The 12131-nt window shown below is 43.5% G+C and overlaps 1 protein-coding gene and 2 long non-coding RNA genes across 7 annotated transcripts in view; 1 reads left to right on the top strand and 2 right to left on the bottom strand.

The window, feature by feature from the left end:
- The window catches only part of LOC117953938, a 14625-nt gene extending 7559 nt beyond the window's left edge, over positions 1-7066 (bottom strand). Inside the window, exon 1 of the long non-coding RNA XR_004658721.1 lies at positions 7037-7066. This is a non-coding gene — a long non-coding RNA (uncharacterized LOC117953938). The remainder of the gene's footprint in view (positions 1-7036) is intronic.
- Positions 1-12131, bottom strand: part of LOC117953932 — a 68061-nt gene that overhangs the window by 29266 nt on the left and 26664 nt on the right. Inside the window, exon 2 of the long non-coding RNA XR_004658714.1 lies at positions 9278-9288. This is a non-coding gene — a long non-coding RNA (uncharacterized LOC117953932). The remainder of the gene's footprint in view (positions 1-9277; positions 9289-12131) is intronic.
- LOC117953906 (NLR family CARD domain-containing protein 3-like) overlaps positions 1-12131 on the top strand; it is a 46323-nt gene that overhangs the window by 20737 nt on the left and 13455 nt on the right. For 2 of the 5 annotated variants that reach the window (XM_034887328.1, XM_034887330.1), the window contains 7 exons: positions 1362-1393; positions 3183-3297; positions 3653-3769; positions 4632-4710; positions 4871-5078; positions 5213-6968; positions 7055-7228. In XM_034887328.1, the coding sequence (XP_034743219.1) occupies positions 1362-1393; positions 3183-3297; positions 3653-3769; positions 4632-4710; positions 4871-5078; positions 5213-6968; positions 7055-7228 (2481 nt within the window). Of the gene's footprint in view, positions 1-320; positions 328-1361; positions 1394-1469; positions 1550-3162; positions 3298-3652; positions 3770-4631; positions 4711-4870; positions 5079-5212; positions 6969-7054; positions 7229-12131 lie in introns of those variants that run through there. The other 3 variants (XM_034887332.1, XM_034887334.1, XM_034887333.1) reach the window with 3 other exon arrangements.

Genomic DNA, 12131 nt, shown 5'->3' with positions numbered 1-12131 from the left:
TTTGATGGTTAAGGTTAGGGTTAGGGGCTAGGGAATGCATTATGTCACTGACTGGTCCCCACAAAGATAGCCAGACACAACTGTGTGTGTGTGTGTGTGTGTGTGCGTGTGTGTGTGTGTGTGTATGTGTGTGTGTGTGTGTGTGTGAGATCAGTAACAGAGACACAGCTAACAGGACCAACCTGTCTGATTAGGGGAGCCAGCACACCTGGTCACATGTTAGTGTGTGTGTGTGTGTGGGTGTGGGTGTGGGTGTGGGTGTGTGTATGTCCATTTGAATCAACACGCCTGTCATACAGCAGCCAGTTTTTTTCAGACTTCCAAAGGGTGGAGCTGTTTGATGAAACACACTGATCACTCATTTATATTTATTAATGAGTCAGACATTATACAATGATAACTGGAAAAACAACATAACTACATAACCCTGTACTGCAGTAGCATGTACAGCAGGCTAGTTAACATGTAAGAGGAAATAAAGGAAACACGTAACGTATACAGTGTACGTAGTATAACCTTTATGGTTTATCTAAACTAAAATATACTTACATGTGGCATAACCATTAATAATAAGATAAAAGTGGCAACCAAGCTTACTGAAGCATACCGTCAGTCTAATATGAATTATCAATCATCATCAAAAATAAACATGTTGCACATCAAACTTTCTGACAGTAATTACCAGAGATATCAGAAGAGTATGTCCCTATCTATTCCACATACTGAGAACAAAGACATTAAACATTGAAGATTGGAGCGGATAGTTTGGAGAGATAACACCGACCATGAGGCTTCCTGCTCACATTCAACTTCCTGACTAAAAGCTCCTGCAGTTCCTCCTACATAGATTATATATTATCATATATATTCCTACATATATTACCCCAAATCAATCAAACCTTCGTCTCCACCAGCAGGAAGTCAGACCCAACAGGACTCTACTGTTTCCTCCGGAGCCTTTCAGAATAAAATGCCTCTGTGACTGTTGTAGTGCTGTGTGGAGGAGGAGGCCCAGGACAGGAAGCTGAGACTGAGTCTTCATGGAGTCTTGTCTCCATTAGAGGACAGAAAGATTAAGTGGATATTACACATGCCTTTGGTGTAGGAGATCAGGGTTCGATTCCCACTGCCATACATCAGCCAATGTGTCCCTGAGCAGGACCTGTAACCGTAGTGTCTCCAGAGGCGTGGGACCTCTGCCTTGTCTCTCAGTTGTAAGTGTCTCTGGATGAAAGCGTCCGCTGAAGGACATGTAATGTAATGTAATAATGAAGGACAGAAATCATACAGCCACCAGCTTCACTCTTTATTATCTGCTGGATAACTTCTAGTTTCTGGAGATCTTCCTCTCTTTCTAACAGGACCCATCAGAGACCAGACCCTGCTGAACCTGAGCCCAGCTGTGGGTTCATTAAAAGTCATCGGTCCACGGAGAGACCCCCACTTTAAAAACAAGGAGACCTGTAAAGGACAGGCCATTTAAAATGGAGGAGGAGAGAAGGAAGACGCAAAGAGTGCTTACAGCATCATCTCTCAAAAACTATCTTAAGTATGTTTAATGCCATATTACATAGTTTTTAAATAAAAGATTTTCTGAAATGCAATACCAAACTACATCACACATTAAACATACAGAAACAAGCCCTTAAGTTGTGTAACTTAACTTTCAGAACTACACATTTCAACCTGAGACTGATCTGTATATATGTTTCTATGTTAATTTTAGCTATACTCAACCTATTTTCATTCATATATTTAATCCTACTGTCACATAGCTCTGTTACATGTATTCTAGTAGATGGTTGATAAGCTGTTTCTCCGTGGGGAGGGAGGGAGAGAGATTGTAGTTTTTGTGTTTGCTGTAGTTACATCTTCCGTACGACTCCATGATTCACTTTTGTTGCTCCCCTTTTAGAATGGATGATTAAGTTAGACTCAATGTTTTCCGTTGAGATGCTGAAGCATTGACGTTGTGCTTTTGGGGCAGCTATTGGGGGCTATATGGGGGTGGCAGTAGCTCAGTCCATACGGAGTTGGGTTGGGAACCGGAGGGTCACTGGTTCAGATCCCCGTATGGACCCAAAAAGTTTGGAGCGTCGATTGGTGGCTGGAGAGATGCCAGTTCACCTCCTGGGCACTGCTAGGTGCCCTTGAGCAAGGCACCGTACCCCCCCGACCGCTCAGGGCGCTGGTTCAGCTGGCAGCCCCCCCACTCTGACATCTCTCCATGTATAGGTCCTGAGCATGTGTGTGTATGTCAGGCCTGTGTGTGAGTACTAACAAAAGTGTGTACACAGAGTGTAGTGCAGTAATTTCCCCATTGGGGACTAATAAACAAATTGTGTTATCTTTATCTCTTTATTATCGTGCTAAGCTAGTTTGATTTTGCAGTAGACACACTGTACAGAGTTTAGGTTTTAACTATGTTTGAGGACTTTCTGTCGTTTTCTCCAGCCGGTTTCTTCTCTTTGCCCCTTACGAGCTTTCTTCATAGATAGACTGTCGAATCTGAGGACTATGGTTACCTGGTCCTCAGGTCTCTGCAGGGTAAATCCAGACAGCTAGCTAGACTATCTGTCCAATCTGAGGACTATGGTGACCTGGTCCTCAGGTCTCTGCAGGGTAAATCCAGACAGCTAGCTAGACTATCTGTCCAATCTGAGACTATGGTGACCTGGTCCTCAGGTCTCTGCAGGGTAAATCCAGACAGCTAGCTAGACTATCTGTCCAATCTGAGGACTATGGTTACCTGGTCCTCAGGTCTCTGCAGGGTGAATCCAGACAGCTAGCTAGACTATCTGTCCAATCTGTGGACTATGGTTACCTGGTCCTCAGGTCTCTGCAGGGTAAATCCAGACAGCTAGCTAGACTATCTGTCCAATCTGAGTTTTTGGTTGACGACTAAAACTACTTCTGAACGTATACATGTTCCACCAAAACAACTTCCTCCCTGAGACTATTGAGCAGCAGTCCAGCGCTTAGCCCCATCCACGATGATTGTGATTGGTCTAAAGAGATGCTGATGAACCAGGGCTCATTGTTCTCCCATCCAGGAACGCTGTGAGGACTAGCCAGACCTTCCTCTGCAGAGCTGTGGAGGAGGAAGGTCTGGCTATAAGAGACTACTGAACATGGCCCTCAATAAATGTGTATTTCTAACAGGACCAATCAGAGACCAGACCAACCTGATTCTGATCCTGATCCTGATCCTGAACCTAGCTGTGTGTCCTTTAAGAGCGACCGGTCAAAGGATCTCAGTATTGACTTTAAAGGAGATCAACCCTCTGCTGGAAAGAGGTCAGCTGTTAATAATATTATAATATTGCTGAGTCATGTTTTAACTTTTATGTCTCCAGAGAAGTTTTTGGAGTTTATTCTCAGCATCTTTCTTCTTCACATATATTTATATTATCCATCTGAATGCTGTCCAGTTAAACCAGTCTTCACCTCTTGACTTTAGGTAAATACTGGATCTGGTCTGGTCCTGTATATTCTCTGGTGTTTGAGCTTTTGAACCCAGTTTTTTGTATATTTCATTGAACTTCTTTGTGTTATTCTTGTTTTAGTTGCTGCTTGCATCTCCAGCAGTTTTTGTGTCTGAATATTTAAAAGTGAATTTCCATCCCTGTTGGTCTTACTCTCTGTGTAACAGGATCCATCAGAGACCAGACTCTGCTGGACCTGAACCCAGCTGTGTGTCCTTAAAGAGAGACCGGTCAAATTGTCGTCTCATTGAATTTAAAGATCAACAACCCTCTGTTGGAAAGAGGTCAGCTGTTAATAATATTATAATATTGTCTCCAGAGAAGTTTTTTAAGTTTATTTTCAGCATCTATCTTCTTCACATGTATTTATATTCTCCCATGTGAAAGCTATCCAGTAAGACCGGTCTTCAACTGTAGATCTCAGGTTAATATTAGACCTGGTCTGGACCAATAGGATCTGGTGTTTTAGCCCCATCAAAAAGCATTTTAAATCTCCCATAGCCATTGGCTAGGATAAAAATGATTGGGATGTGTGTTCCTCAGAGTTACCCTTCCAGGTAAGTTCTTGTGCACCCAACCCTTGCCCTCTGGAGGACCAGCGACCCTTGGTAGGTGTTTGTGTCAACTGGGTCAGGGCCCTATTTGCCATGACAAGACTTCTGCCGGACATGTAAGGCCAAGTTTCAGTTAGTGGCTTCATCACCAGATCCCCCTCCCCCTCAAGTCTCCAGGCCCAAATTTTTCAAAACGCAAATATTCTTGCCAAATTTGGATGTGGGTTTGCCAGTTGGAAGTCAGATCAGAAATCAATGAGGGGACGCAAATAAAAGGAAACCAGCCTCCAACAGTATCCTCAGTCTAGGTCAGCAGCTCTCCCCAAATACAAACAGGCCATCTAAGTTACATCATGATCCCAGTCTGCTGCTCCAGGAGTCCTTCAGGACAACCATGTTGGAGCCCTTGTTGACTTCTTTGTTCCTTCTGTACAACCACAGTATGGTCAGCAGTACCACCGACTCTTTACTGTTAGGGGAAACCATCTGATTCTATGTTGTAACAACACTTTAAGACACAGGACCTTTACCTTGTGTGTGTCTCTGTGTGGACAGACATGATGGGAGCTAATTCTTCCTGATTCCTCCCTAGAGTGGACCAGGAGAGCTCAGAGGGTCCCAGTGGTCAGCCTGTCCAGCAGCATCAAACATACCTGGACTCCATCTTTAGGGTCTGTACGTGTACACCGACGACTTTTCCATCTAATCTGTTCCCAATCATCTCCATGCTGCCCTGTTCAGACCAGAGGGTCCTCGGTCTGTCCATCATGGATCTGATGGTTGCTTCCATGATTTTAGTCTGATTGTCATTCATATAATCCTCTGTTCCAGCTGCTGGAGGACGACATCGTCACTTTTGTAAAGAACGAGCTGAAGAAGATCCAGAAGGTTCTGAGACCAGATTACCCAGAATGCTCAGAGAGTCAGGGGGAGGGTGAGGATGAAGAGCAGAGGAGGACCAGAGAGGCGTTTCTGAAGATCACACTGCACTTCCTGAGGAGAATGAAGCAGGACGAGCTGGCTGACCGTCTGCAGAGCAGTAAGAGGATTTCTCTAAAGATTTAACTTGCTGGACCAATGGGACGTTTACTAATGTCTCCAGAGAATGGTCTGAGTATGTTCCCCTTTCTTTATAAATCATCGACTGATCTTCTTTGTTCTGTATTCATTCAGGAAGACTAGCAGGTGTTTCTAAGCGTAAACTCAAATCTAGGCTAAACAGGAAGTTCCAGCGTGTGTTTGAGGGGATTGCTAAAGCAGGAAACCAAACCGTTCTGGATCAGATGTTCACAGAGATCTACCTCCTGAAGGGAGGGGCTGCAGGGGTCAATGATCAACATGAGGTCAGACAGATTGAAACAGCATCCTGGAAACCAGACACACCAGAACCAACAATCAGACAAGAAGACATCTTCAAAACCCCACCTGGAAGAGATGAACCAATCAGAACAGTGATGACAACGGGAGTGGCTGGCATCGGGAAAACAGTCTTAACACAGAAGTTCACTCTGGACTGGGCTGAAGGCAAAGCCAACCAGGACATCCAGTTCACATTCCCATTCACCTTCAGAGAGTTGAATGTGCTGAAAGAGAGAAAGTTCAGCTTGGTGGAACTTGTTGATTACTTCTTTAGTGAAACCAAAGAAGCAGGAATCTGCAGGTTTGAAGAGTTCCTGGTTCTCTTCATCTTTGACGGTCTGGATGAGTGTCGACTTCCGTTGGACTTCCTCCACACTGAGATCCTGACTGATGTTACAAAGTCCACCTCAGTGGGTGTGCTGCTGACAAACCTCATCAGGGGGGATCTGCTTCCCTCTGCTCGCCTCTGGATAACCACACGACCTGCAGCAGCCAATCAGATCCCTCCTGAGTATGTTGACATGGTGACAGAGGTCAGAGGGTTCACTGACCCTCAGAAGGAGGAGTACTTCAGGAAGAGATTCAGAGATCAGGAGCAGGCCAGCAGAATCATCTCCCACATCAAGACATCACGAAGCCTCCACATCATGTGCCACATCCCAGTCTTCTGCTGGATCACTGCTACAGTTCTGGAGACCAGAGAGGGAGGAGAGCTGCCCAATACCCTGACTGAGATGTACATCCACTTCCTGGTGGTTCAGTCCAAAGTGAAGAACATAAAGTATGATGGAGGAGCTGAGACTGATCCGCACTGGAGTCCAGAGAGCAGGAAGATGATTAAGTCTCTGGGAAAACTGGCTTTTGAGCAGCTGCAGAAAGGCAACCTGATCTTCTATGAATCAGACCTGACAGAGTGTGGCATCGATATCAGAGCAGCCTCAGTGGTCTCAGGAGTGTTCACACAGATCTTTAAAGAGGAGAGAGGACTGTACCAGGACAAGGTGTTCAGCTTTGTCCATCTGAGTGTTCAGGAGTTTCTGGCAGCTCTTCATGTCCATCTGACCTTCACCAACTCTGGACTCAACCTGCTGTCAGGAAAAAAAACATCATCAACACAGTTCTACCAGAGTGCTGTGGACAAGGCCTTACAGAGTCCAAATGGACACCTGGACTTGTTCCTCCGCTTCCTCCTGGGTCTTTCTCTGCAGACCAATCAGAGACTCCTACGAGGTCTGCTGACACAGACAGGATTTAGTTCACAGACCAATCAGAAAACAGTTGAGTACATCAAGGAGAAGATGGATGAGGATCTGTCTGCAGAGAGAAGCATCAACCTGTTCCACTGTCTGAATGAACTGAATGATGGTTCTCTAGTGGAGCAGATCCAACGGTCCCTCAGTTCAGGACGTCTCTCCACAGATAAACTGTCTCCTGCTCAGTGGTCAGCTCTGGTCTTCATCTTACTGTCATCAGAAGAAGATCTGGACGTGTTTGAGCTGAAGAAATACTCTGCTTCAGAGGAGGCTCTTCTGAGGCTGCTGCCAGTGGTCAAAGCCTCCAAAAAAGCTCTGTATGTTGGATTTATTCATCAATATATATTCTGCTATCTTTTAATAACAGGATTTAATAATAAATAACTTCCTGTTGTCTCTCCAGGCTGAGTCTCTGTAACCTGTCAGAGAGAAGCTGTGAAGCTCTGTCCTCAGTTCTCAGCTCCCAGTCCTCTAGTCTGAGAGAGCTGGACCTGAGTAACAACAACCTGCAGGATTCAGGAGGGAAGCTGATCTCTGATGGACTGAAGAGTCCACACTGCACTCTGGAGACTCTCAGGTCAGGATTCATTAATCAGTTCAATTGATTTAATATCTGACTAACTTTAGTTGATAAACAGCTGACATGTAGCTTTGTGTCTCTTTATACGATAAACTTTATTAATTATATATTTTTTTGCTTTTTTGTTGAATAATTAAATACTGCAGATGATTTTAAAGATTATTCTAAATCTGGACTAAAATGTACCTGGACAACAAAGAAAGAAAGAACTAGCACATGGCTCCACGTGTTGACAGAGGCTTCCTGTGTGTTGTTCTGTGTGTTTCCAGTCTGTCAGGCTGTCTGATCTCAGAGGAAGGCTGTTCTTCTCTGGTCTCAGCTCTGAGCTCCAACCCCTCCCATCTGAGAGAGCTGGACCTGAGCTACAATCATCCAGGAGACTCAGGAGTGAAGCTGCTGTCAGCAGAACTAAAGGATCCTCTCTGGAGACTGGACACTCTCAGGTACACACACTGATCAACATAAAGGAGATATTAGTGTAGGAAGTTTTAAAGGAGAATATCTCCAGGTACTAAAATCATAAATCCCTTTGTTCATAGTTGCTATAGCTTGGGCAGATATCTGTCTATGGTTTTTAGAAACATAATTGTTCCCATCTTTCCTCGAATCAAATCAATTTGAACTCCACAGAGAAAGGTCCAGGATTAACTTAGCTTGAAGAGGCCATTTTGATAAAATACAATAATAAGAATATATAGTAGCGCATCAACATGAAATGTAGATATGGTTGATTGTGAAGCAAACATGATCTTGACTTGTTCTCAATACAAACCAAATAATATTATGCACTGATACAATACATACTAATATAATACTACATACTAATATAATAATACAGACTTATTGTCTGCTTCACGACTGGTGATAATTTTCATTTTGCATGTTAGAAATAATCTCTGGTTTTAAGTGATGGCTCCCCAGCTGTCTGCCTTATGTCACTGTTACAGTCTAAAGGTTTCTGATTGGCTACATATGAAACATGTAATAATGACTCTGTAGCCAGTGGTCAGAGGTCAGAGAGAGATACATGTTTAGAGAGTCAGATAGGTTAGAGAGAACAGGAACTAGGAATGAATATAAATGAGTAAATCTCAGCGCTCGGTAGATCAGAACCAAGCTTTGTGAGAGAGTGATGTAATGCCCCCCCCCCCTCCTTTCAGGGTGGAGCCTGCTGGAGTCAGATGGTTGAGACCAGGTCTGAGGAAGTGTAAGTGTGTTTTTAATTTCATTCATCATACTGTGACATCACTCATTCAACCCTGTGATGTCATCACCAAAGAGCTGATTGGTTAATAACTGCAGCTGTGTTGTGTCTCGTTCTCTCCGTCAGATTCCTGTGAACTCACAGTCGACACCAACACGGTGAACAGGAAACTCAAACTGTCTGACAACAACAGGAAGGTGACACGTGTGGAGGAGGATCAGCCATATCCTGGTCATCCAGAGAGGTTTGAGTCCTGGGAACAGCTGCTGTGTAGAGATGGTCTGACTGGTCGCTGTTACTGGGAGGTCCAGACCAGAGGAGGGGTTTATATATCAGTGAGTTACAGAGGAATCAGGAGGAGAGGAGACGTTGATGACTGTGGGTTTGGATATAATGATCAGTCCTGGAGTCTGAGCTGCTCTGATGATGGATTCTCTGTCAGGCACAATAACAGAGTAACAGTCCTCCGTCTCTTCTCCTGTGTCTCTGGTAGAGTAGCAGTGTATGTAGACTGTCCTGCTGGCTCTCTGTCCTTCTACACAGTCTCCTCTGACTCACTGATCCACCTCCACACCTTCAACACCTCATTCACTCAGACTCTCTATCCTGGGTTTGGGTTCTGGTTTCGTGGCTCCTCAGTGTCTCTGTGTCCTGTGCAGGACGGAGAGTCACCTCCTGTCCATCACTGCTGATCAGCTGAGTGTGGACAGGATCACACGTCCAGGATTATGTCAGTTTATATTTATTAACCAATGAATGAAGTGATTCAGGATGATTGACCAGATTCCTCGTGACCAATGAGAACTTCTTTAATGTTGATGGATTGAACGGGCCAATTTAACAGAAAAAGGGTCTTGACATACCTTAAAAAGTTACACGTAGATTACTCTTTCCTACAAGATACTCAGCTCCCTTTGCAGGAACATGAATAATGAAAGAGAGACTGGGTAGGGCAGGTAGGGTCGCCATAATCCAGTTCACCGGGCAGAAGGGGGGGCCGCTTTGAGAAGTAAAAGTACACCTCTGGAAATACTTGGTACTGTCATTGATCCCTCAGGACGTTATGTCTTTATTAATTGGAGAATATTCTCAGAACAATGGTCACTCCTAAATTTATACGACCCTAATTATGATTTCATCATAATATTTATAGGACGTGGTTTCAGTTTCTGTTTAGATCCTGATCAGGACAAATGGACTAAGACCATTTCCAGGTCAAAAGCAGGCAAGACCACTCAAACATATATGAAAGATATGAATCTAACAGACATTTGGAGGCAGATCCCCCTCAGACTCAGGATTCCTCCTTTTACTCATGTCCTCATAAATCCCTCACTAGAACTGATTGGTTCTTATTGTCCTCGCGGCTATTTCATAGAGCATTAGATGCTGAATATTTATCTAGAACTTTATCTGATCCCTCACCATGGACCTTGTTCATTTTGTTCCCAGATAAAACCAAAAACCCCTATAGGGGGCGCCGTGGTCCCCCTCTCCTCCAGAGAGCTGGGTCCTGCACATTCATAAGGGATCAGATGAAGTTGTTCTGAGAAACAAACTGGGCCTCCGCTCCCAATAGTTTTATTTGATGGGATCCATTAAAGGCCGGTCTGGGGGGACAGATAGTCTCCTCTACAAAAGGTCTGAAAGACCAACACACAGGATACCGATACGCTGGAAAAAGATTATCAAAATAAAATATCTCTTCAGACACATATCCATCTTTAGTCCAGAAAAAACTTCATTATACAATAAGTACTCATAAATAAGATGGAAGCTGTGATCATGAAATTGTAGAAACGCCGTTGACTTGTGTCATGTTTTAGTTTGGAGTTCTGTCTCTTTTCACAATAAAAGCATGAAGTTCCTGTGAGAGTTTGTGGTCTTTCTGTTTAACTTTTAAAGTCAGTGAACTCCAGGATGGGGGGGGGGGGGGGGGGGGGGGGGGGGGGGGTCGTTGAGTGCTCTCTACTTGTTTGCTATTCAGGATTTATTTCTAATTATTTTAGTGTTACTTTTAATAACATCCAGAACAGAGACTGTATATATGAATATAATAGTAATATTTACGCTCTATGATCTGAACTCTTTCTTAAAACCTCTTCAAAATCACTTGAAAGTATAGGATTTTCTCGCATAAATTTTTACCCTTAAAAAGTGCTGTTGTTTCCACATGCTTTGGCCCTCTGGGATGACCCTGAGTTCATTGGGAAGTTAACACTCTCAACTTGTTGTTTCTAGTGGCAGTGTGACACTAGGCCTTACTGACACAGAGCTACAGAGGTTAGAACACAGAATCTCTATTTCCGTCCAAGTAAATCATCTTTAAAATTAATAAAAAGCACTACTGTAAGCATATCACATGGGCTATATACTAAAATAGTACCCTAGCCTCATGTCTCAACTTAGAACAGAACAAATCCAGAAAAAAATGACTTATAAAATGGATTTTATATGAATGTATTTCTGCAGATATGTCTGTTCGTTTGTCTTATTTCTTATTTCTAAAAAAGCCAAAAAAGTGCAAAATACAAAACTTCTGAAATACAAAAACACATCCACATCACTCACAGATCTCAGACTCACATGTCTGAAAGAAGTACATACATAGATTTATAGAAATAAGTAATCATAATTTCATGAAATGATGAAATGCCATCAGAAGGCCATATTTTTGCCTTCAGACAGCTGTAAGGGATCACAGGAATAGTTTTTTCTGGCCATGTTTGATATCAATCAACTCGTCTTCTTATTGGCTACACAGGGATGCCAGTTTTATGACCTCATCTTCTAATTGGTGGGATCTACTGTCATTCTTTCCCACGTGGGCTCAATGGGGACTGTATGATATCATTGGCTTAGTTTGAGTGTATCTCTTGATAGAATGATGCTATTGGCTGGCAACAAGGTTCATTGGAGTCTGCACAAGCCACAGATTCTAATGGTGTGTCGACATGATTTCTAGCCCGTACAGGGAAAATGTTACAATCAATAAAAACCCAGAAATGATGCACTATCTAGATTTCTGAACGTCAAAACTTGGCCAGAAACTACAAGATTGTGAGGGGACCAGATAATTATGGATTACAAGGCTTGGATATTCTAATACCTTGGACTGTTGGGCATGTAGGAAAACCAAGTCTTTGGCGATCTTTCACCGCTGTGATTAAAGACACGTCGAGACAGGTAGGAAACACACTCGATTAGACTCGAATCTGTCTGTGTTTCTTTACTTCAGAACATGATTATAACCGTTGTGAGTCACCTTATTGCTTCGTGTGTGGGCTCGATGGAATCAGGAGACTTTAAGCTTTCTAACGATGTATGACTTGAGCGTGTTTATGACGGTTTAATGCAAGTAATAACGTCCTTTTATGGTGCGTTCCAATTTCGAACCACCAGTGGTACATTGAAAACAAACAGGTGCTGCGGATGTTTAAAGGTTGATCAGCACTACTACATGGAGGGGGCAGTTGCATTACGGGTAATAGTTTGGTGAAATGAACATCTGTATTAATGAAAATAAATAACTTCTCATAAATAAAGAGCTAAAGCCGGTTGTACCTAGACCAGGAGGTTGGTAGCCAGGAAGACCGGCCAACCCTTCTACATCTCTGCTCGTACCTGGACCAGGAGGTTGGTAGCCAGGAAGACCGGCCAACCCTTCCACATCCCTGGTCGTACCTGGACCAGGAG

Source organism: Etheostoma cragini, chromosome 12, assembly GCF_013103735.1.
Source record: "Etheostoma cragini isolate CJK2018 chromosome 12, CSU_Ecrag_1.0, whole genome shotgun sequence".
Classification (NCBI taxonomy): Eukaryota; Metazoa; Chordata; class Actinopteri; order Perciformes; family Percidae; genus Etheostoma; species Etheostoma cragini.
Note: the sequence above shows the minus strand (reverse complement) of the source record. Positions and strands in the feature narration are given on the sequence as shown.